Genomic DNA, 25,443 nt, shown 5'->3' with positions numbered 1-25,443 from the left:
CCTTTTTGGTGATAATTTTTACAATGAGCAAAATATCAGTGAGCTCTGAAGGCCCTTCATTTCCATGGAAACTAGCTGTTCTTTAAAAATTTTTAAATTAATTTTCCCTTTCCTACCCCCATTGGAAAAAAAAGAAAAGAAAAACAAAATCTTGTAACAAACATGCATAGTTAAGCAAAACAAATTCTCTCACTGGACATTTCAGAAAATACATAGCTATCAGTCTGCACCCTGTCTCTCATCTCTCTGTCAGGAGAATAGAATGGGAAAAGCCTAATGCTTTTGCTAGGTCAGATCCAAAGACATCTTGTCAATCCCTTGGTTTTTTTTTTATCTAAACAAGGTACATCAGTAACTCTTGGTACCTGTATTTCTTCGGAAAGGTCAGCATGATATATTCAAGCTAGTGATTCTGAGTTTTTATGACACAGAATTGAAGTAACCTAAACTAAGCCAGACTTACTCTATTTTTCTGGCACAAAGAGAGTTTATATCATGCTTCAACCTATACTGTTGCATGTTTTTGCAATTCTGTTTTTACTAAGCACTACAAGCTGAAAGACAGAACTTTCTGGTTTGATTAACTAGTGAAATGCAAAAATTTTCAATGTCAGCAATTATTAGCTTGGTCTAGTTATCTTAGGTGACTGTAATGAGGCCAATTTACTTCCCACAGAAAATCTCTGCACCTCTAGCCACTGCCTAGCCATTTCCCAAGCTGTCAGAGAATTAGGAGAGAATATGACAAACTTTTGTATGAACAGATTGGAAAAGCAATCCCAGATTGTGTGATCTGGTGATGATGACTCTTTAATGTCCCTTGTGCTACAAGAAAGATACTGTATTAGGAGCTATCCAGAGAGCAAACTCTGGAAAAGGAATGTTAAGTACATGTGACAAAATGGCTCTGAAATCTTGTCTAATGTTCCAGACTTATTATGCAACTCCAGTCATTTAAAATTTTTTGAGTTTGATTTCGTATTTGTTTAAAAAAAAAAAGTGAATTTTTCTAACTAGCTAACCCAGTATGAAAGTTTAGAGGACTGATTGGTGAAATCTGAGTTCTAAGTCCAAACTGACTCCATGCTCCTTGTGTGCCTAAATTGAAAGTAGTTAAGGACAGAAGCTCAAAACTTCTCTGCCTCATCCACTACTTTTGACCTTTCTGAATGAAAGGTTCTCTGTGATACAGCTATCTTATTAAATAGAATTCAAAATTAGTTCCAACTTTGTTGGGGAGCTATACCACAAATTATAGTAAGTTGTTGGGAACAGGACATCCTCTTGCCTAGGCCAAGAATGGTGCCATCACAGTCTCCTGAACCCTCCGAGCTCAGCCTGGTCTGGACACTCCCTGACTTATCGGATAAACAATTTATGACTGCTCTCATGGAGGGCAGCAGGGCTAGTGCCCTCGCCTTCTCCACAGTCATGAAATTTAAAAATGTTTCTTGAACTCTTGGTTTTTTTTTTCTCCCAAGGAGAGGATGGGGGAATCCAGCTTTACCATTTACCCCCAAATCCACATATGAACCTATAATTTAATTTAAGCAAACATTTCTGTGTAATGTGTACAGCAGAGCATTGTCCTCAGTCACTGAGGGACATTTAGAAGTTAGATGAGACTTAGGCCTTGACCAAATCTAGTTTATAGTACAGTAAGGGAAAAGGGGAATGATACCTCTGTTACCACTTAGCTTTCTTGGCTCTTTTACCTTCTTTCAATCCCCAGTCTTTTCTCTCACCCTCTTGGTCCTTTTCAGGCTTTTTGTGGTCCTCTCTTTTTCTTTTCTAGACCTCTCAGGACAGTCAACCTCTCCTGGTATCCAAAGTGAGAAAGAGGAGGCAAGGAGAAGGAAGGAGGGAGAGAGGAAAAGAGAAAGAGGGAGAGATAGATAGATAAAGAGAAAAAGAGAGAGAGAGAGATGGGGAGAGAGAGAGGGAGAGACAAAGAGGGAGAGAGAGAGAGAGAGAGAAAGAGAGAGAGAATAAGAGAATATGTGTATGTGTGGCAGGTAAAAAATAAAATAACCGAGGAAACAAAGGTTGGAGCTTCCAAGCATATTGATTTATTAATCATTGCATGCCAGTTGCATAACACATTGGCACCAGGCCTCTTCAGCTTGGCATTGGACCCTCAATAGGGGGAGGGGGAGACAGATTTTTATGTATTAGAAGAAAGCAATTTACAGGATATAAATCAGAAAAAAGGATTAGGTAATTTGATTTCTAATTGGAGGAAAGAGTAGGAGCTTTCTGAGTTGGGAGTGGGAAAGCAAACAAGCAAGCAATCAAAAGAACATGGAAAAAGCAGTTTATTGACCAGTTTGGGACCAGTTTTCAGATAAGACGTATGGTCTTACGTATAATATACGTATGATATATGCTTGATGTATAATTGGGAGACAATTCCTTGCATCAGTCTTCATATCTGACTGGTTTCTTGTCAGCATAACCTAGGACCTTAGTTAAGGATCTCTAAGCAGCAGGGAGAGATGGTCCAACTTCCCAGCCACACAGGGCTAGGTTTAAACAGTGCAATAAAGTTTTTTCACACTTCCCATAATTGAATAAAATTTTCTAACTAGAAATTGGACTAGATCTGTAATTGAACAGATAAGGAACTGAGCGAGATCCAGAACTGAATCACAAGATGGATTCAGTGTGGTTCACTCAATTTCCATATACATAATGTATTCCTAACATTTTTGCATTCCCTTCTCTCCTCAAACCATAGGAATATCTTATGTAAATGGAACTTAGACTCTTAGGATAATCCACAATAGCCATAACATTGTTAAAGTGATGTAAAGTTGCAGAAATATTGTTTTCACGTTGAAATGTAGGATAATTAGTGATAAAAATTTGATATTATAAAAAGTTAATATTTATAGTATTTAGTGCCTACTATATGGTAGACAGTATACTAAGCACTTTTACAAATACCACCTCATTTGGTCCTCACAACAACCTTGTAAGGTAGGTGCTGTTACTATCCCCATTTCACAGTTGTGGAAATTGACACAAAGAGCGGTTAGGTTAGCCATACAGCTAGCAAATGTCTGATGCAAGATTTGAACTTAGGTTTTCCTGACCCTAGGCCCAGTAGTGTATCCACTGTGCTGCATTATTCACATTATCCACTTCAGCTGCTTTTGAGTTAAAAAGGTATGATGGGAAAATCCTATGATACTCCAGGATAGTGGTGTTAAACTCAAATAGAAGTGAACCCTAGGGCTCACGTACTGCTTTAGAAAACTACAAATTAACTTTATGTTGTATTGAATTTTTATTTATTCTGTGGGATATTTCCCAATTACATTTTTTATGCAATAAAAATGGCATAACATTATTACGTAATAAAAATTACATCATAAAAATAAATAACATTTATTAAGTAGCAACTACATGGCAACTGTAGAGGTTTTGTGGCTAGAATGCTACTTTCAAAGAATTTCTATTTTAGAAGGAAGAATGAGAGCCTACCTGAGTCAATAAAATACAGTCTACCAAACATTTCTTAAGCGTCTACCATGAGCAAACTAGATGCAAAATTAACAAGCTAGAAAATGATTAGATATATGGAAGAGGTGAAATAGATTAAAGAAAAAGCAGAATAAAAAGAGGGAACTTACTGTCATACATGGTGGAAAGCGTTGATCTAAACCCAATTTTTATCAGTTATATTCCAGTTTTCCCAGAAATTGGTAAACAAATAGTTCTTATATCAGAAGTCCTGGATTTATTGTGCCCTATTCCACTGTTTAGTTGTTTTTAGGTATTATTTATCTAATCTTTTCCATTCATCAGCAGTTATATTTTTTCAGAACTGGCACCAAATTGTTTTGATGATTATTGATTTACAGTAAATTTTGAAATTTGTTATTGACAAACTCCACTAATTCCTAGTCTTTTATTAATTATTTTAGAGTTCTTGACCTTTTATTCCTCCAGATAAATTGTATTATTTTGTCTATATCTATAAAATAAATCCTTGGAAGGTTTATAGCATCAAATCTATTAGATTATTTAAATAATACCATTTTTATTATATTGATATGACCCAATGGTGAGCAATTAATATCTCTTGAGCAATTTAAGTCTTAAAGAGGATTTAAATAAAATGGCATGGGTCAGGAGACCATTCTAGGCAGATAAAATAATATGTTCATATTCACAGAGGTGGAAAAGGTAAGGGAAAAAAAACTGGGAAAAGCCAGCAGTGAGAGTACAAAGTTTGTAAATCTTAATTACATTTTAATCTGATTTTGTGGCATGGGACTGCTGACCACATTTTTTATGCTGTTCTAGGAAGTCTTAAAATACATTGATCATTTAGTGCTAGAAGACTAAGGGAGAATAGACTAAGAAAATAAGACCAAGGGAAAGTCTAAGGGTCGGGGGAGAGGGAAGGTATCAAGGAAAGTGTTCTTTTTATTCATCCACTAAATATCATCATGCCTCAAATATGAAGTTCGATATAGATGCTGGTAGTTGAAAGTTGCCCTAACAGGTCAGGGATAAAGAGGGAGAGGATATTGTTTTTGGATAATGATATCACCCAGATTCCAGCAGTCATTGCAATGACCCTGCTCATCTCGTTTTGTTTTTTGTTTTTCATATGCAGAACAGGGGCATCAGCTAGGGAGGCAGACAATCCAGTAACTCTTCTTTAAATTCTTTTCCTATTAGAATTCCTCCTTCTGAGATGGGATCTATAGCACAGTCACACATTAACAAACTACTTTTCCTTTCTCTTATATAGCTCTTACTTATTTGTTTAGCTTTTTGGTTTCCCCCATTAGAATGTAAGCCCCTTGAGGATAAGGACTATGTTTTTATCTTTCTTTCCCCAGCATTTAGCACAATATCTAGCATCCGTTAAATACTCAATAAATGCTTGTTAATGAATGGCTATTTAACTAAATTGATCTTTGGAAGTAGGATCAGCCTGACTTCCTTACCTAGGATGATACCAGCAATCATATATAGGATCTCCTGACAGTTCTATGTATACAAATTGGAGTCAAAGGTTAAATTGCAGATATTTCTGCCTGTCAGGTCACCACTCAGTCTCTTCTACTGGATGTCATCCATATCCCTCTCCCTAACTGTGGGTATGTCCCTAAGGCTCTGCCCTGGATCCTCTGCTCTTTCTACATCCTTTGTCTTAATTTCATCAACTCCTGTGGGGTCAGCTGTCATCTCAGTGCAGATACATAACCAAGACATAATCTGCCCTAGTCTATCTCCTGCACTACAATCCCAGACCACCATCTACCTATTGAACATTTCACACTGGTTGTTCTGTAGCAATCTAAATCTCAACATTTCCAAAATGGAATTTACTCTTTCCTGGCTGAATCTACCCCTCCTCCAAATTTTTAGACATCCAAGTTTGCAACCTGGGAGTTAGCCTTACTTTCTCACTCTTACTCACCCCACATATCTAATAATTTGTTAAATCTTGTCAATTCTACCTCCTCAGCATATCTTCGTCCCATTCTACTCATACAGATATTTAAATATTTCAACAATATTCAAAATGAGGAAGTTTATAGATCACTGTCCAATAGTTTAGCTCACTCAGAATGGCTTCAGGTAGCTGAAGGACTTTTATGTGGAAGACAGAGTACATTTATTATGTGTTGCTCCTAGGGGTTGATCAAGGATCAATGGGCAAAAGTTAGAGGGAATCAGATTTGAGGCCAGTATAAAGATCTTACTAACAACTAGGCATTCTGGTATAGTGGAAAGAGTACTGGATTTGGAATCAGAGCATTTGGACCCAAAGTGTGGATCTACAATTTGCTCCCAGTGAGATCTAGGACGAGTCGTGTCCACTCTAAGTGTTACTTGTCTCATTTGTAAAATGAGGAGGTTGGAATGGGTGACCTTTGGAGACTTTGTTATCTCTAAATCTATGGTCCTGTGGACTTGAACTGTCCAACAATTGAACAGACTATCTTCTTACACTGTATCTCAGAGTCATATATAGTGCATGCCATCATGGGTTAGTGATAAGACCACTAAACTGGAAATTTAAAAGATCTGGATTCTTATAGCATCATTATTACTTACTGTTAACTAATTTCCCCCTCCCCTTCTACTCTTACAGATCTTATGAAAATAGTTAAGTTCCTCCAAGTATGTTCTGGGAGGAAATGAGTAGACCACTTTGGCTATATCTAGGGTTTTATAGTAGGAAACATATTTGAAAAGACGAGCCTGGTGCCAGAGTATAGAGGAACTTGAATGCCAGGACAAATTTCTTGAGTCTTATCATGTAAATAATAGGAAGTCCATAAAGATTTTTGAACAGTGGAATGAGAGTGATGAAATTCATTTCGAGGCAATATTATTTCAGAGCTGGGAGGGACCTGAGATATAGGAAACCAGATAGGATGCTATTACTATAATGTAGCTGATAAAGACCTATTCTTAGATGGTAACAATAGGAATATAGAGGTTTGTTTTCTTTCAACTGAGGATATATTTAAATGAATTAAATGTGTTCTCACCTATGAGTTCTAGAGGTCACTAGTTAAATACCTTTCTGTCCATTTAAGGCAAGAAACTCTTGCTTTTTTCCAGAACTGTAATCAACTTTGAGTAGCCACAATACCATAAACTTAAAGGGCATTGATGGCTCTTGCAAAGAGTTACCTAGTTAATAATAATAACTAATTAAGATAGGAAACTGCCAGATAGAAGGTTGGATGAACTATGTGGTAGGTGCAGTTTACGGTACTAGCTCTGAGCACAAAAATTTCCAGTTACATCTCTGTTTCTTCCTGGCTCCTGAAATCTCTGAGGCCACAGTGTATGTCATCATAGTGTAGTGAAAGGAACACAGGCCTAGAGTTAAGAGACTTCATTTTACATCCTAGTTTATGGTACCAACAAGGTATGTAACATGAGGCAAGTCATTTAATCTGCGTAAGCTTCAGTTTCTCCATCTATGTGTAGCAGTTTTAGTGTCAGTGATCCCCACATGTAGCCTTGGTCAGGTAGTCATTTCCTCTCTTTAATTGCTATTATCTCATTTTCCTCATTAATTCTCATGCTAGTTTCTAGAGCAACAAAGATTTATGTTCTCGCATTTATGCAAAAACTGTATCATTAATAATTAGCTTTGAGCCCCTATTTCAGTTTCTCTTGGTCAGAACCAAAGAAAACTTTCTTCACAAGTTTTCTATTATCTTTCTTAAACCCCCTAATTTCTTTGATTTAAAAAACTTCAGTGTTACTGGACATACAATTTATTAACATGTAACGAACCATATGAAGATCTTTAAATATTTCAACAATGAATCACAATGATCCTTTCTCTCCCAGGCTGATTTTTTTTTGACTAATATTGATGATCTAGCTATAGAGTAATGCCTACAATTTATGAAATAGATGCATTGGCACTTTATCACAAACATTTTTATGGGAAGTAGAGTTGGAAATTTTTTAGGATATCAGTAAAATAAGTAAAGTCATTTATGTCTGTAATTGCAAAAAAAATGCAACAGTATGGCAAAATGATCTTTAGTTGTAATATGCCAAAAGTTTCCCAATGTTGAGCTATTTCCCTATATGAAAATAAAGAAAATAGACCATCAAGGTGAGATTTCTTTCCTTTGCTTAAAAAGCAGGACACTAGTTATGTTGTATTAGGATTTTTTTTCAGTAGAAAATTAATTTTTAAAAATAGGATTATAGTTTGATTTCTCACTTTTCTCTTAGAAAACAGATTAAATTATAAACGTCTCAGCTTCCTGATTGTACTCTGAATAATGGAAATCCCAAACTATATGGCCCAATGATTTCAGTGACTAAACTATCTAAGGATTTTCAAAGTGATTTGTGGGGATAGGAAATGACATTAGAATCACAGAATGTTAGAACTAGATGGGACTTTAGAGATCTCTAAAGCAATATTCTGATTTCACAGATAGTCAACTGTTTATATTCTCATCCATCAGTGCTAAGCCTATCAACTGTTCATAAATGCCCCTACCTTTCTGCTAGAGATGCTGTGAAGGGCTTCCTATTTCAAGATTAGAAAATCTTTCACTCTCAAGGGACTCATGATGAAAAATTCTATTTGCCTCCAGAGAAAGAACTGATGTTCTCTGAACCCAGAGCAAAGCATATTATTTTGTCCTCCTTCCTTCCTTCCTTTATTGTTCAAGTCTTCTTACACAAAATGACTAATAAGGAAATGTTTTAGATGATAGTGTAAATTTAACCTATGTCAAGATTGCTTACTGTCTCAGAGGGAGGAAGGGAGGAGGTGGAGAATTTGGAACTCAAAACTAAAAAAAATGACATATTAAGCGTTGTTTCTACATGTAATTGGGGAAAATAAAATATTATTTAAAAAAGACTAGATGATCTTTGAAGTTCCTGTCCAATCTGAGATGCTGGGATTTTGTGACTTTTAACATTTTTTGTATACAAGTTCAGTAAGCTGAGACAAGCAATGTGGATTGTGATAGTTTTGACTTGACAGCTCTTATTGCTAGATATTATCATCATATTGCAATCTTTCTAACTCTCAAGCAGGGTGCATGACCTATGACTAAGACTGAGCACTTCACTACCCACAGGCTAAGCTAGTCTTATAAAAGATTGATATTGTCAATTGATGTTGAATTGTCAACTCAGGAAGGAGGATACCCCCTTTATAAAAGAGCTTCCGTCCTAGATGACTGGCTAACCATTTTATTGCTAAATAAATAAATTGATGCTATTTATTCATATGAAACATGTAAATCTACACAGTCATGAATGCATACTAATGTAGAAGTGAGGGTAGGTTTGGCATAATGAGGGTAGGTCTGCCAATCAGCGTAGGTTTCCTGGAGAAGGAGGGATTGTAAACTAAATTGTTAGTGACTGTAGTAGGAGTTGATATGACCTGAACACAAGAGGAAGGCAAGAGAGGGAGGACTGAAAATGGAGATTAATAATAGATTTGCTTGGTTAAAGTGGAAAGATAGTATAAATTTATAGAATTACAGATGTTATAACCATATGGAACCAAAAGAGAGTTCAATCCCATATTTTGTGATGGTATGCCAGACTTAGCATATGAAATGCAAAGGATACTGAGATGGAGTGATTAGACAGGAGGGAGGAGAATTAGGAGAGATCTTATGTCATGAAAACCTAGATAGAAGAGGGTATCTAGAAGGAGAGAATGATCAACAGGGTCTAACTTCAGAGAGCTCCAAAAGGATTGAGAAAAGGTGATTGGATATAGCAATTAAGAGATCCCTGGTAACTTTGGAGAGAGAAATTTTAATTGAAGGTAGGAAGCCAGACTGCAGAAGGTTTAGGAGAGTGAAAAGGAGAAATAGTGGAACCTATCTCAAATAGTTTTCTCAAGGAGTTTAGCTGTAAAAAGGAGGACAGACATAGAATGTTGTCCAGCAGGAGGATATCCAAAAGATAACAGACACTAGAATCTTGATTGGGTGATAACTTTAGATTGGATCAAATGAGGGTTTATAAGGATATGGGAGAAATGGGTGTGTCTCTAGACAGTAAAGAAGCAGCCATTAGACAGCAAGAGATAAAAAATAAATGAAAGAGTAGGGAAGATATAGAGGGCAGTCTGCTGGAGAAGATGAGATGGAATGTAGTCATATGTGCATGTAGAAGTTTGTCTTTGCAAGGAAAAGGACCACTTCTTCCTGTGAATTAGGGATGAAGGAGGAGAGAACAGGAAGGGACATTTGAGTGATATTAGATGAGGAGGGGAAAAGAGGGAGCTCTTGGTTGAAAACTTCTCTCTCTCTCTCTCTCTCTCTGTATGAGGCAAGGTTCTCAGTTCTCAGGTTGGGGGAAGGGGAAAAGAATGCCTTGTGAAAGAGTCAGACATAACACAATCTGATATGCATTCATGGACTCTTTGCCACTGGTCGTCCTGGACTTTGAGTCATGAAGACCTGGATTCAAATTCAGACACTAGCTGTGGGACCTTTTTTATGTGACTTAACCTCTCTGAGCCTCAGTTTCCTCATCTGTAAAGTTACATGGTTGTGTAACTGACTATAATGTTCTATGATTTCCTCATTTGAAAACATATACACATTTTCTGTAAAAAACGAAACAAAACAACACACCACAGAAACTAAGGGAAAACTTTAATACAAAAATGACACTGCAGGGTTCCATGGTATACAGATTGGGAACCACTGACATAAAATTTAATTTAAATTAAATGGATCTGAGCCTGATAATTCGATAATCCAGATAACCTGGACCTTTTTTTTTTAAGTACCTGAAAATGGTTTTCCTTTGTGTTCATTTTTATCCTTCCCACAGAGGCAAATAGCATGTGAGCATCAATCAATCAATCAATCAATGGATGAATAAGCAAGGGGCAGAGCTGGGATTTGGTCCCAGGTCTCAGCATTCTTTCCACTAAACCGTGCTGCTTCCTTTACCATAAGTGCCTTCTGGTCCAGCTTCCTCACTTGATAGAGGAGAAGACATAGGACCACAAAGGTTAAGTGAATTACCCAAGATGACTTATGTTGTAAGTAGTTTTGTTGTTGTTCAGTAGGTTCAGCTGTATCTGACTCTTCATGAGCCCATTTGGGGTTTCCTTGGTTTGCTGAATGGTTTGCCATTTCCTTCACCAGCTCATTTTACAGATGAGTAAACTGAGGCAAACAGGATTGCTCAGGTTCACACAGCTAAGAAGTATCTGAGTCTGAATTTGAACTCAGGGCCTCCTGACTGTAGGACTGGTGCTCTATTCATTACACTACCTAGTTGCCCCCTTATAAGTAATAGAGGCATATAGCCCTAGTCTTCTGACTCTAGAGTCAGAGCTTTTCCCACTGTGATTCACACACCAATGACCGCTATACAAAAATACTACAAGAAAAGCTCACCAGCGGGGAACAAAGTGCCACGTGAAGTCTGAAGCAAGGAAAGGTCATTCCTAACTGGGGAGGTCCAAGAAGGCTGTGTGGAAGAGGCAGCATTTGAGTTAACCTTTAAAAGATGAGTAGAAATTGAACAAATGAAGTAGTATGTACAAGAGTAAGACATTCTGGACAGCAGTGAGTGAGCAATACTCCCGTTTTTGCTGGAAATGTATGTATTTGCATAAATGGGCCACTAGGTAAGTTCAGGCTAGGCATCAGTAAGACCTGAATTCAAATCCAGCCTCAGATACTTACTAGCTGTGTGACTCTGGGCAAGTCACTTACCACTGCTTGCCTCAGTTTCCTCATCTGTAAAATGATCTGGATAAGGAAATGGCAAACCGCTGCAATAGCTTTGCCAAGAAAACCTCCAAAGGGGTCATGAAGAGTTGGACATGACTGAAATGACTAAACAGCAACACCACTGTGTGAGGACAAAATGAGGTGAAAGGGATGTGGGACCTTGAATGGCAGGCAAAAGAATTTGAACTATATATTTGAAGCATGTCTGCCTTCTTTCTACCTCTCCCTCAGGTCTCTGTAATAGAGGTAGATCAGGACCCAACATGGAAGAATGATGAATTACTTCTCTTCATCCTCTTCCTTCTTCTCTTACCAGCAAGTAGTTGGAGGTAATATTTTTATTGTTCACTGGCCACTGGATGAGGAGGCCTTTTTCTCTAGCTTTTGAAACTGTCAGACTCTAAGAAGGTAAAAGGTTACTTCTCCAAGAAAAAGGGATTCATTTCCAGTTTTAAAATTTCCAGTTTTAAAATCTGAGAGAGCATTAAAGAAACTTCATTATTTTAAAAATAATTTAACGTACAATGTTGTCTTTGACACCAACATTTTAAAATTATCTAGAAAAATAGCACCTTACAAATAAATTCTCTCAGGTCCCTTCCAGCTCTACCATTCTGTGAAATTAAATATATAGGTCTCAGTTCCAGTTTCAAAGAAAATTAATGTGAGGAATAGAATTGCAATGACTGTGAAATCAAATGTAGAAAGATCAAGAAGATACATGGTGAAGTGAAACGCGCTGGGTTGCTGAACTCTGAATTTGATATCCAGAAATGTAACTTTTGTTATGTGTTTTCTTTTAGGAATGACATACCTTGACCATGCAGGAACAACTCTGTTTCCACAAAGTCAGCTTACAAGATTTATGGATGACCTAACTAAAAATGTTTATGGTAAAGACCCAGAAATTTTTATTCTTTTGCTTAAAATTTAGCCAAATTATCTGTCACAGGACCTAATTCAGTTATGAGAACACAGTGAGTATTCTTTATATATTTGATGAGTTGGTGGCATTAAACAGTGGTTGACTTGAGGTGGGCTTTAGATAAATACCTGGAAGAATATTGGAAGAGATGCATACATGCCAAATGTTTGAGTCAGAGAGTATCCTTGATCAATCAATTAACTCTTTATCAAATAACTGCTACTTACAAATAAAACTCAGTGCAGGATTAGTGTTTACAGAGATGGATCTTAGGAAGAATCAGAGATTATAGGGGGACAGGATTGTTGTCTTCAATAACTAAATCAATCCATCAATCAATCAATCAAGATTTATTAAGTGCTTACTATATGCCAGGCACCATGTGTTAAGCCCTAGGGATACAAAAGAGGCAAAAGACAATTCTTGCCCTCAAGCAGCTTATACTTTAATGGAGGAGACAACATGCAAAGAAAAATGTACAAAACAGATATATACAGGATAAATAGGGGATAATTAGAAGGAGGAAAGCATTGGTTTAAAACCAATGGGGATGGGGAAGGCTTGCTGTAGAAAGTAGAATTTTCATTGGGACTTATAAGCAACCGAGGAGGTTGGTAGTCAGAGTTGGGAAGGGAAAGCATTTCAGGCATGAAGGACAGTTAGAAAGAATGCCTGCATCTGAGAGATGGAGTGTCTGGTTCATGGGCCTCCCAGGATGCCAATGTCACTGGATTGAGAAGCAAATGTTGGAGAGTAAATGTTAGGAAGACTGGAAAGGTGGGTTATAAATGTCAAATAGAGCATTTTGTGTTTGACCCTAAAGGCGATAAGAAACTTTTGGAGTTTAGTGAGTAGGGGAAGACATGATCAGAACTACACTTTAGGAAAATCACTTTAGTGGCTGAATGTAGGATGAATTGGAGTGGAGAGAGACTTGAGGTAGGCAGACCCAGCAGGAGGCTATTGCAATAATCCAGGCATGAGGTGAAAAGAGACTGCTCTAGAGTGGTGGCAGTGTCAGAGGAGAGAAAGGGGTGTATTTGAGAGATGTTGCAAAGGTGAAATCATCAGGCCTTGGTGACAGACTAGATAGGGGGAACGGTGGGATAAGAGATATTAAAGAATCCAGGATGACTTCTAGGTTGCAAGCCTGAGTGACTGGGAGGATGGTGATGTCCTTTGCAGTAACAGGGAAATTGGAAGAGGGGGGAAAAGTTTTGAGGGGGAGATAATGAGTTCCATTTTGGATATATTGTGTTTAAAATATCTATTGGACATCCAGATGGAGATGTCTGAATGACCATTGAAGATGTGAGATTGGAGGTTAGCATAGCATTTGGAAGTAGGATAGATAGATTTGAGAATTATCAGCATAGAGATGGTATTAAATCCATGGGAGTTGATGATATCACCAATATAGATGGAGAAGAGCATAGGACAGAAACCTGGGAACACCTATGGTTTGAAGGTATGATTTAGAAGAGGACTCAGCATAGAAAAGGAATCATATATAGAAAGGAGAGGAGCCAGGAGAGAGTGCTGTCAAGTAAACCTAGAGAGAAAAGAGTATTAAGGAGAGTGATCAATAGTGTCAAAGACTGCAAAGTCAAGGAGAGTAAAGATTGAGAAAAAACAGTTGAATTTGACAATCAAGGTATCTTTAGATCCCTTTTTAGATCTTTGGCGAGAGAAGTTTTGGTGGAATGTTAGATAAATTTGGAATCCAGATTGCAAGGGGTTGGGAGTGAGAGAAGAGAAAGTGAAGGCAACTATATTAGGGAATCTTTTCAAGGAGTTTAGCTAAAAAGGGCAAAAGAGGTATAGGATGATAGTGGGGATGGAAAGATCAAATCAGGGTTTTTTCAGGATGAGGGAGATATGGGAATGTTTGTAGGCAGTAGGAAGTAAGCCAGCAGAGAAGGAGAAATCGAAAATAAGTGAAAGAGTAGTAAAGATGTTGAGGGGAGGGCAATTTATTGAAGTAAAGGATCGCTTAAATCAGTAGAGGGGTTAGCTTTGGCAAGGAATAAGGTCACTTCATCATGTGAGACAAGGGTAAACGAGGAGAGATTGGCCGAAGATGTCTGAATGATAAGAGATGAAGAAGAGAAGAGAAGGGGGAGTTCACAGAAAATGCCTCTATTTTTTTCTGTAAACATTGAGGCAAGGTTCTCAGCTGGGAGAGTGGATGGAGGGGGATCTAAGGGAGGTTTGAGGAGAGGTTTGGAAGAGCCAATGTGGAGAATGGGATGATGAGTTGATAAGAAAGGTAGAGAAGGATTACTTAGCAATAGTGAGGGCCAGTTGAGGTTGTGTAACAAAAATGTGTAGTGAACCCAGGCAGAATAGTTGCATGATTTTCTCTACCTCTGTTCAGCAGTGGCTTGGCAAGACATAATCAGTGAAGTGAGAGGAAGGCTTGGGATTCAAGAAAGGAGAAGAGGGTAGAGTTGAATTAGTTCATTAAGGGCTCAAGGTGGGAAGAAGAGGAGAGAGTGGCCGGTGCAGGGGAGATGGCCTGGGAGAGAAATAAGGGATCAAGGAATGGAGATCATGGTATAGATGGAGAAGGATTTTGTAAGGGAAGGTAGAGGGGGAGATGAAAAGTCAATAGATTATGGTCAGAAAACAGGATTTTGGGCCTCTTGCAACCACAGTTCTGAGCAAGTCTGGAATGTGTGCCATTCTATCTTAGGACCAACGAGACCATAAAACATTTATTAAATGTCTACTATATGTCAGGAACTCTGCTAGTATAGGAGATTTGAATACAAAGGATTTAACAATTTCTACTTTCAAGAAACTTCCAAATTAGTAGGGAAACAAGTACATATATAAATACAGAATTCATATAAAGTGAACACAGAGAAACATGAGTTAAGTACAAGATAAATTCGAAAGGCAGAACGTTAGCAGTTCATGATGAGGATTAGAAAAGATTTCATATGGAGATAGTTCTTGAGCTGTAAGGAACAAGTGAGAAGAAAGTACATTACGGGTTTGTGGGATGGTCACTGCCGGCAAATCACTCTAGTATATTTGCCAAGAAAACTCCAAAATGGGATCATGAAAAGTCAGATGTGACTTAAAACAACTCAATGAAAGCAACTGCAAAAGAATGGAGATGGCAGATGGAGTTTCAAGTATAAGGGAAAAGAAAGAAAGCAGGTTGACTGGATTGTAGTATGGGGGAAGAAGAGGATTGTCCAGTCTAGAAAAGGAGATGGGAGCAAAGTTGCAAGAGCTTTAAACACCAAAAAGAGGAGTGCATATTTTATCCTAAAGGATAAATAAAATAAATAAAAAAGCTAGAGTGCCTGTGTATAAGAATTTTGACGTCCCTTGTTAGGTTAGAGGGCAGTAGGTTCATTCACCCTTCTGAGCTAGCAAGGACTGTCCCAGCTCTGATACTGATTGAATTCTCTCTCTCTCTCTTAGGTATAAGGGGGAGGATCTAAGTCCTTGGTTCTGAGAGTATTGTTTATAGAGAATATGTAGAGAAAGAAATAGACTTGTTATATGAGATCACAGAAAGAAAGAGTCAGACCAATGGGTCAATGAGAGAAAGGCAAATTTCAGCTCAGCTTGACAAAGAACTTGACCAGTAATTAGAGCTGCCCAGTAATGAATAGGTTGCCTTATGGGGTAGCAGATGAGTATCTACTGAAGATGCTGAAGAAGGAGAATCTTGATTTGAGTAAGGAATGAGCTGGATGACCTGGGAAGTCCTTTCCAATCCTGGAAGTCTACATTTCTACTTTTTCCTTTTCGTGAGACTAGTAAGGGATGGTATTTGATAAAGTGCAAAAGGAGAGTGTATATTTTTGATTTGACAGCCTTGTTTTTAAAAATTTTTTCCTAGGTAATCCTCATAGCCAGAATATCAGCAGCAAACTTACTTATGACACTATTGAACATGTACGATATAGGTAGGAGAAATTTATTTTCATATGTGTTTTCATATCTTTTCATACATGTTTGGTATTTATTCTTCATATTTCTTTGGGTATGACATTTTGTCTTGGATTCATGCATCTTTCACGTGAACAGTGTGTCCACATTTTCTTTTGTTATTCTGAGCTTGAATTACTTTGACCATACTTTAGGTACCATCTGATAATTTGTTTATCTGAATTTGTGATTTCACCAAGGAAGATTGTGTGTTGAATGAAGTCTTGGAAAGTTATCTGGAGCACAGAGGGGTTAAGTGACTAACCCAAGGTTACATAGCTTGTCAGAGACATGTCTGGATTCAAACCTTCATGACTTTGAAGTTGCCTCTCCATCCACTATGTGACACTGCCTATCATAGATGAGGTTCTATCTACTATCCTGTGGGTGAAATAAAGCAACAAAATATTAGTATGAGTTGACAAGAGAATTTTTGTTGGGAGGTAAAAATTCTTACAAAGAAGAGAAAGAATTGTAGCAAGAACAAATCAAATAGCTAAAGAAGAAATTTTATTTTAATGCCAATATTTGTTAGTTTTTGGTGCAAGATTAGCAGACTCTTCAATTTGCTATAGATTCCCCTCCCACAAAGGAGCAGTGGATAGAGATCCAGCCTTGAAGACCTGAGTTCATCTTCTTTATCACACATACTTGCTATGTGATTCTGTGCAAGTCACAACTTTTACTTTAGGCAACTCTCCAGGATTAAGTCATAGAGAAAGTGCCAATTTAAATTTGTTGAGGGAGTTTCCTCACCTGAATGAAAGCCCAGATCCTGTCCCTGTTCCCTATTTCATCACAGGTCCGTATAGTGTCATCATATCCATCAGTGTTACAACCTCACAAGTTCACCTTAGCAGTTAAACCAATGTTTTGCCCAGTTAACATGGTAACAGAATAATATTCAGAGGCTGAAAAAAGTGTCAGGCAGCCTCAAGTGTCAATCAGATTATTGGTCAGAAAAGTTGGGAAGAAAGGATCAGAGCAGTAGTGTACCTCCACTTTTCTTTCATGATTTATTTTGTTCTTTCAATTTTCTTTCATGGCTTATGAATCTGTTCAGTTTATTTGGATTTACTCATTTGTCTTCATTTGAATGAGAAATTATTTGCAGTTATTTATATCTGATTTTGGAAATGTTGTATAAAATACTTCTGTACCCATTAGACCAAAATATTCAAAGAAAAACTGTTTTATCATGTTGATTTTTTTCAACAGCAAAAATTTATTTTCTTTCTGTCTAATCTCCTACCTCCTCTCGAAAAAGAAAAACCAAAATCCTTGTAACATATAGTTATAGTCAAGCAAAAGAAATTCTCAAACTGGTTATGTTCAAGAAAAATATGTCTGTACCCTGAGGTACCTGTCAGCAAGTGAGTGGCATGCTTCATCATAAGTCCTTCCAAGTCATGGTTGCTCATTGAGTTTATCAGAATTTTAAAGCTGCTTTCCAGATTGCTTATTTTTCAAATGTACATGGTATTTCCAAAATAGAACAGAAAAGCAAAGGAGTTGAAAAAAAAATCACAGAGAAAGTGCAAGATAACAGACCACTTTGCTATGACGGTGAAAGTGAACTAGAAAAGCCATTTATCAGGACTAAATTTGCAGTCTGCACAGAAAACTACAAATGATACTTACAAAAATCAGTTAAATCCAATAGGAAAAGATGACAGTTTGACCAAGGGCCGTTGAAAAACTTCAGTAGCATATGGTTGAGCAAGTAGATCCAACAATTATACTTAAAGCATTCAAGCCAGAAAACCATCTATTCAGGCCAGCCTGCCATCCAATCAAAAATAAGAACTCTACTTTTTAAAAAACATTCATGTAACACCAATGGGTAGGAAACTTCCATGATATCTAGTATGCATGAAACTCACAAGAATAGAAACAGACGTTCAGCTCAGTATGCAAGCAGAAGCATGAATCAGAGAAGCAGAGAATCATGCACAGCTGGGAAAAAACCCACCCCACAGCAGTAAAATATGGACCTGTAGAAATATATTCAGTTAATGATAGGAGAATTCTTCACCAGTCTAAGAGAAAGGTGTGCCATGAAGTGTTAGAAACTGAGAGTGACAATTCTGTGTTAGAAAATTTGAGAGATTCTATTATTTTGAAGCAGCAATGTGAATTTCTCATAAATGAATCTCATTTTCATTTTCTAATCAAACTTTTCCAAAAGTCTCAGCTCCTTAACACAGATTATTTGCAATGACGAGCTTGATGCATATTGCAGGACATAGAAAACAGACATTTTTGAGAGTAAAAAAGGAGAATATGTCATATCCGATATTTATTAATAATTTATGTCAAAATCAATAAAAAACATTTTGTTAGTACCCACTATGGTACTAGGAATGTATGCTGAGGATGCAGAGGAAAACAAAGAAAATTCCTGCTTTCAAAAGTTTGCATTTTTCTGGGGGTTGGGGGAGAAACGCACACAGATAAACATATACAAAGTAAATTCAAAGTAATTTAGGAGGAAGAGTGAGGGAGGTGTTGTCATGAAGTGAAATTTTAAGAGGATTTATTTATAAATAAATATTATTATATTTAAATATTTATATTTACTATTATTATAAATACAAAATTATAAATAAATAAAATAATAACAATAAATAATACATTAATAAAATTTAGAAATTTACAAAAATTAAGAAATTTTAATTTTAAGAAATTTAAATTTTGTTATCTTTTGGCCAAGCTGAAGGAACAAACATGTCACATAGCCCAGGTAACCTTACACTGTCATTGGCCATGTAGGACGATGGGGAAAAGGTATCACTGTTTTTATACGTATTTCAACAAACAGGCACTTAAATTGATAACCATATAGTTGCATTTAATTAAGATTTGTTCTGTCCTGCTTCAGACTCATGTGAGATTATTTTAAGGCTAGAGAAATTTAAACCTGGTGGCAGTACTGTCGATGTGACATTGCCATGCCCACTTTGCACCAGCTGTGCCCCAGACCTCAAATCATAGCTAATATTAATGGTATTTTCTATTTTAACTAAGGCAGACATTTTAGGACTAGGTGACTCATGGAAAGGAGAAGCAGATGATGTTTAAAGACAAAACAAGAAATCAACCAAGAACTTTCTGCTTTTCTTTCAGGGTCCTGGAACACTTTAATACCACCTCTGAAGACTACAGCATCATTTTTACATCAGGCAGCACAGCTGCACTCAAACTGGTAGCAGAGGCCTTCCCATGGAGACCAGCAAGCTCAGAGGATGGTGGGAGCAGGTTTTATTACCTGACGGACAGCCACACATCTGTGGTGGGCATCAGGAAGATAGCAGAGGCAATGCAAGTGTCATCAATTGCCGTGAAACCAGAGGACATTTTGTTGTCAGAGAAAAGCAATGGAGCACTTTATGAACCAGCCTGCAAGACCCCTCATCTCTTTTGCTACCCAGCTCAGAGTAATTTTTCAGGAACTCGATACCCCCTTTCTTGGATAGAAATGCTGAAGTCTGGACGTTTGAGTCCCATGACCACTCGGGGGGAATGGTTTGTGTTGCTTGATGCAGCAGCCTATGTCAGCACCTCTCCTTTAGATCTGGCAGCCCACCCAGCAGATTTTATCCCCATTTCATTTTACAAAATCTTTGGATTCCCCACTGGCTTAGGAGCACTATTGGTAAACAATCGAGTTACTCACTTCCTCCGGAAAACTTACTTTGGTGGAGGAACAGCTGCTGCATACCTTGCTGGAGAGGATTTCTATGTTCCCAGAAAATCTATATCTGAAAGGTAATAATTTAAACTAGAGGGTAGGCTGCAAGAGACAAGGCTAGCTTGGGAGCCAGGGTTGGCAGCCTACCTGTGCAGGAGGCATCTGATCTAGGCTTAATATCAAGGGAAACAAGTTGCTGCCCAGGCCTTTGGCTGAATCCAGGGAGTTTGGCTAAAGCGGGGCAAGAATTATAGATCCAATTGTCAATCAACAAACATTTATTTAGGTTCCACGAGGTGGCACCTTGGCTATGGATGTGCCTAGCACTTTCCTAAGTGACTGCTGTCCCCCCTTAGAGACTTCCATCAGTCCTTGCCCCTCTTCACATCAGGAAAAAGCAAAGGATTTACTTTGGCAGGTTAGGGCCCTTCTGAATGCACATTTAGTTCTAGGTTAGCAGTCAGCTAAAGGGCTTTTGTCTTTACCATGAGGTAAGCGGATAGAAAGCAGTCATAGAATACCTGTGTATGCTTGAAAGTCCATGTGGAAGACTGTGCCAAACAGAGCCCTCTAGACATGCTCATAAAGACTGGCCATTCATTGGCCAGCTTCTGTTTTCACTAAGATAAAAATGAAACAGTCCCCTTCAAGGACCTCACATTCTATTTATCATCTTAGAGGCAAGAAGGTTAGCAACAGTGGTGCTAGTGAACAGCACTGGTTCCCACCCCACAATGATTATGGGCTTGATCTATTGGGTGGCAGGATAAATTTTTCAGATCATATTTTTTCTAGTCTGTTTGATAAAGGATATATGTTTTTCAGCCAGGTTCTGCTAGATACAACTAATCATTGTAATAGAAATGGGGCTTATTTAGTCAGGAAAGGTGTTTACCTAGAATGGTTTGAGAAGCAAGAGGCAAAACATTGGATAAATCTCTTTTTTATTAATTGTATTTATTTATTTTTAGATTTCAATGTTCATTTCCACAAAATTTTAAGTTTAAATTTTTCCCCCCATCTCTCCCTTCCTCTCATCCCCATCTTGCATTCTGATTACTCCTTCCCTCAATGAGCCCTCCCTTCTATCATACCCCACCCTTCCCTTATCCCCATCTTCTCTCTTTTCTTTTAGGGCAAGATAAATTTCTATACCCCATTACCTGTGTTTCTTATTTCCTACTTATATGCAATAATAATTCTCAACATTTGTTTCTAATACTTTGAATTCCAACTTCTCTCCCTCCCTCCCTCCCCACTCATCCCCACTGAGAAGGCAAGCAATTCAATACAGGTTATATATGTGTCATTTTGTAAAAGACTTCCATAATAATCATGTTGTGTAATACTAACTATATTGCCCTCTGTCTTACCCTATCCCCCTCTTTTTTTTATTCTCTCATTTGACCTTGTCCCTTCCCAAAAGTGTTTACTTCTAATTACTCCTTTCTCCCATTTGCCCTCCCTTCTATCATCCCCCTCACCCCATTTGTCCCCTCCTCCCTTGCTTTCCTGTAATGTAAGATAGATTTTCATACCAAATTTAGTGAGCATGTTATTTCTTCCTTGAGCCATATGTGAAGAGGGTAAGCTTCACTTATCCCCTCTCACCTTCTCCCTTTTCTCCTCCATTGAACAAGATTTTTCTTATCTCTTTTATGAATTGTAGCCTGCCCCATTCCATTTCTCCCTTTCTGCTCTCAGTATTTTCCTCTCTCACCCCTTAATTTTTATTTTATTTTTTTTTATGGATATCATCTCTTCTGATTCAACTCGACCTGTACTCTCTGTCTATATGTGTGTGTGTGTGTGTATAATCCCTCCACCTACACAAATACTGAGAAAAGTCTCAAGTTACAAATATTATCTTTCCATATAGGAATGTAAACAGTTCAGCTTTAGAAAGTCTTTTATGATTTCTCTTTCCTGTTTACCTTCTCATGCTTCTCTTGATTCTTGTGTTTGAAAGTCAAATTTTCTCTTCAGTTCTGGTCTTTTCATCATGAATGCTTTAAAGTCCTCTATATCATTGAATGACCATTTATTCCCTTGAAGTATTATACTCAGTTTTTCTGGGTAGGTGATTCTTGGTTTTAATCCCAGTTCCTTTGACTTCTGGAATATCCTATTCCAAGCCCTTTGATCCCCTAATGTAGAAGCTGCCAGATCCTGTGTTATCCTGATTGTATTTCCACAATACTCGAATTGTTTCTTTCTAGCTGCTTGCAATTTTTCTCCTTGACCGGGAAACTCTGAAATTTGGCCACAATATTCCTAGGAGTTTCTCTTTTCAGGTTTCTTTGAGGAGGTGATTGGTGGATTCTTCAATGTTTATTTTGCCCTCTGGTTCTAGAATATCAGAGCAGTTTTTCTTGATAATTTCATGGAAGATAATGTTTAGGCTCTTTTTTTTGATCATGGCTTTCAGGTAGTCCCCTAATTTTTAAATTGTCTCTCCTGGATGTGTTTTCCAGGTCAGTTATTTTTCCAATGAGATGTTTCACATTATCTTCTATTTTTTCAGTCTTTTGGTTTTGTTTTCTAACTTCATGGTTTATCTCATAGTCCTTAGCTTCCCTGAACTTGATTCTCTCTTTTAAAGAACTATTTTGTTTAGTGAACTTTTTAACTTTCTTTTCCATTTGGCTAATTCTGCTTTTTAAAGCCTCCTTTTCCTCATTGGCTTTTTGGACCTCTTTTTCCAATTGAGTTAGCCTCTTTTTAAAGGTGTTATTTTCATCAGCATTTTTTTGGTTCTCCTTTAACAGGTTGCTGACATGCTTTTCAAGCTCTTCTATGGCCTGAGCCCATTTCATATTCATTTTGGGAGTACTGGAGACAGAGACCTTGACTTCCTCTAAAAGTATGCCTTGTTATTCCTCATACAAAAGGATAGAAGGAGACACCTGTTCACCAAGAAAGTAACCTTCTGTGGTCTTATTTTTTTCCCCTTTCTTGGACATTTTCCCAGCCAGTTACTTGACTTCTGAATCCTTTGTCAAGAGGAGGGTCCTAGTACTCCTCCTATCCCCAGTACCATTTTCAAGGCCGAGGTTCAGACCAGCTGCTCAATTCTACCAGAAGTTTTAAGCTGAGCTGGCTGGACAATGGACCCCGGCTGCTTCTGCATAGCTGCAAGCCACCCGCTGCTGCTGCCGCCGCCTGGGGCCAGTGCTGGGGGAACCCTGTTCCCCTCTCTCCCAGGTGGGAAAGCCCTCTCACACTGACCTTTGGAGCTTTCTTTGTTGCTTGTGGCTTGAGGGATCTAGGACCCTCCCTGCTGGGAATTCTGCCCTGGGGGTCTGTTCAGGTCCTGTTCCTCCCAGTGCCACAATGGCCAGGGCTAGGCTCTGCTTCATTCAGTGTCCCTTGAGATAGACCTTTCCTGTCAGCCTTCCAGGTTACCTTTGGCTGGAAACCTCTTTCATCCTGTTGTTCTGTAGCTTCTGCTGCTCTAGAATTTGTTGAGTCATTTTTTTACAGATATTTTGTGGGCTGTGAGGGAAGCACTAGAGCATATGCATCTTTCTACTCTGTCATCTTGGCTCTGCCCCCTGATCCCATAGGATAAATCTTAAGAGAGTCAATGAAAGCAGACTAAAAGGAAATGGGGGAAATTTGCTGGATGATGAAAATACAGGTGGGGTGTGGCCATTCTCATTTTTAAAGAGCCTAATAAGTTGGATGATCAAACCAAATTTTACTCCCTCCCAAAAGTGAGGACCCTGCTCATAAGTGACAGTATCCTTGAGCACCTCAAACGGCCAGATAATGCATGAGTAGATTACATGCAAGTTGATCACACTTGCTAGTAACAGCAGATATTGCTAAAGAGTTAAATGAGGTGGGATGAAATGACTGGCACACCTGCTGTGGACTGGGTTGGGGGAGGGGGAAGAAATCAAACTCAAATAGCAGCCAGATCCCCTCTGGCTCTATAATGACTTAGAAAATCACAAATTAGCATTGTCAATGTTGGATTGTATTTTTATGTATTTTGTTTAACATTTCCCAGTCACTTTTAATCTGGTTGGGGCTGCACTGGGAAGTGGACTGCTTGTAGTTGACACCTCCTACTATAGTGTATACTAAATGTTTAAAAAAAATACATGATCACATTTAAGCTTCAGAGCAACCCTATAATGTAGGTGGTATGGATGTTATCTTCATTTTACAGCTGAAATAACAGGCCCCAAAAGATTAAGTGACTTATCCAGGATCATACAATCAGTTAAACTCAGAGGAAGAATTTGAATTTAGGTTCTCTGACTACAACTCCATTGCTCTTTATCCTCTGTCATTCTTATAAACCTTATGAGAGTAAGGCAGGGAAGTCTTCCTTCTGAGATTATTTCCAGTTTATCCTGTACATATCTTGTTTTCACATAGTTATTTGCATGTTTTTTCTCCCTTCAGATTATGAGCTGCTTGAGGACAATGACTGTTTTTGCCTTTCTTTTTAACCTCAACACTTAATTCAGTACCTAGAATACGGTAGATACTTAATAAATGCTTGTTGACTTGTCTTAACTTGAAGCCCCTCATTCTATTGGTAATCTAGGAAGCACCTAGGTCCTGCTCAAATCTTATGGTTTACTCTTTTGATTTAGCCATTGTTTAGAAGTAATAGGTAATGGATAGCTTCTTACAGGTAATCATAATCACAGTAACAGTAAGAACTGATGTTATTTAGTTCCAAAGCATCGGATCCACATTGGATCCTCAGAACAACCTTGTGAAGCAGGTGCTATAATATACTCATTTTACAGATGAGGAAACTAAGTTTTGGAGAAGTTAAATGGTTAAGGTCATACAACTAGTGAAAGATCTAAAATGAGGTACTTAAGAAGGTGTAATATCTTATATTTGAAAAGAAGATCTTAAAGTCTAAGAAAGCCCTTCAAGATGGAAAAATGGGGTTTATGACCCAAGATGTACTAAAGAAGACCAAATAAATAATTTTTTTTAGAAGTTGGTTCTAGGAGGTGCTAGTTGGAATGCTTGCCTAGACAACCCCCAGAATACTACCAGCTTTCCCTATCACATGATTAAATCCAGGGATATCCTCCTGCATAAATTTTAGGAAGCTGATTGTGACTCTAGCTGCCTGGTGTGTATTGCTGTGTTTGGAAATGAGACACAGGATGCAATAGAACATCCATGCTCAAGCCAATAGAAGGTTACCTGATAGTCCAAAAGGATCCCATGCACCAAGCATGGTTTTTCTGATCAAGCTTCAGGGTCCAAGAGTTAGTGATTAGAGGAAACAGGCATCTGTCTATGTGTAATGATGGAGCCAGAATTTGGTTGATTTGTTCCAGAGCTCCCTGGAAATACCTCAAGTACCTTGTAAACAATTTCATTTGATGGGCCTTTTTAAGTGCCTAGTATGTGCCAGGTGCTGTGTTAGATGCCTGGAGATGGAAATAAAAGTAAAATAATTCCTGTTCCCAAGGAGCTTATATTCACTTGGAGAGCAGAGGGGAACCAACACGTGGAACTATAAATACAAAATGCATACAAAGGAAATAGTTCTGTGGCAGAACCTATCTGATTTGTGTGAAAGGTTGGGATCTTGGGTGCCACCAACAAAATTACCAAATGTCAGGAGGGATGCCTTGCCCAGAGTCACCCAGTCT

General features: G+C 38.0%; 1 protein-coding gene across 3 annotated transcripts in view; it reads left to right on the top strand.

Moving 5' to 3' along the window:
- MOCOS (molybdenum cofactor sulfurase) overlaps positions 1-25,443 on the top strand; it is a 118,809-nt gene that overhangs the window by 1,296 nt on the left and 92,070 nt on the right. For 2 of the 3 annotated variants that reach the window (XR_011966214.1, XM_072605268.1), the window contains exons 2-4: positions 12,041-12,130; positions 16,025-16,091; positions 19,240-19,881. Coding sequence is in view for 2 of the 3 variants with exons in the window: in XM_072605268.1 (XP_072461369.1) it covers positions 12,041-12,130; positions 16,025-16,091; positions 19,240-19,881 (799 nt within the window). In the remaining variant the exon portion in view is untranslated. Of the gene's footprint in view, positions 1-11,468; positions 11,567-12,040; positions 12,131-16,024; positions 16,092-19,239; positions 19,882-25,443 lie in introns of all 3 variants that reach the window. The other variant, XM_072605269.1, reaches the window with a different exon arrangement.

Source organism: Notamacropus eugenii, chromosome 4 (genome assembly GCF_028372415.1).
Source record: "Notamacropus eugenii isolate mMacEug1 chromosome 4, mMacEug1.pri_v2, whole genome shotgun sequence".
Classification (NCBI taxonomy): Eukaryota; Metazoa; Chordata; class Mammalia; order Diprotodontia; family Macropodidae; genus Notamacropus; species Notamacropus eugenii.
The sequence above is the reverse complement of the archived record's forward strand: the minus strand, read 5'-3'. Positions and strand labels throughout refer to the sequence as shown.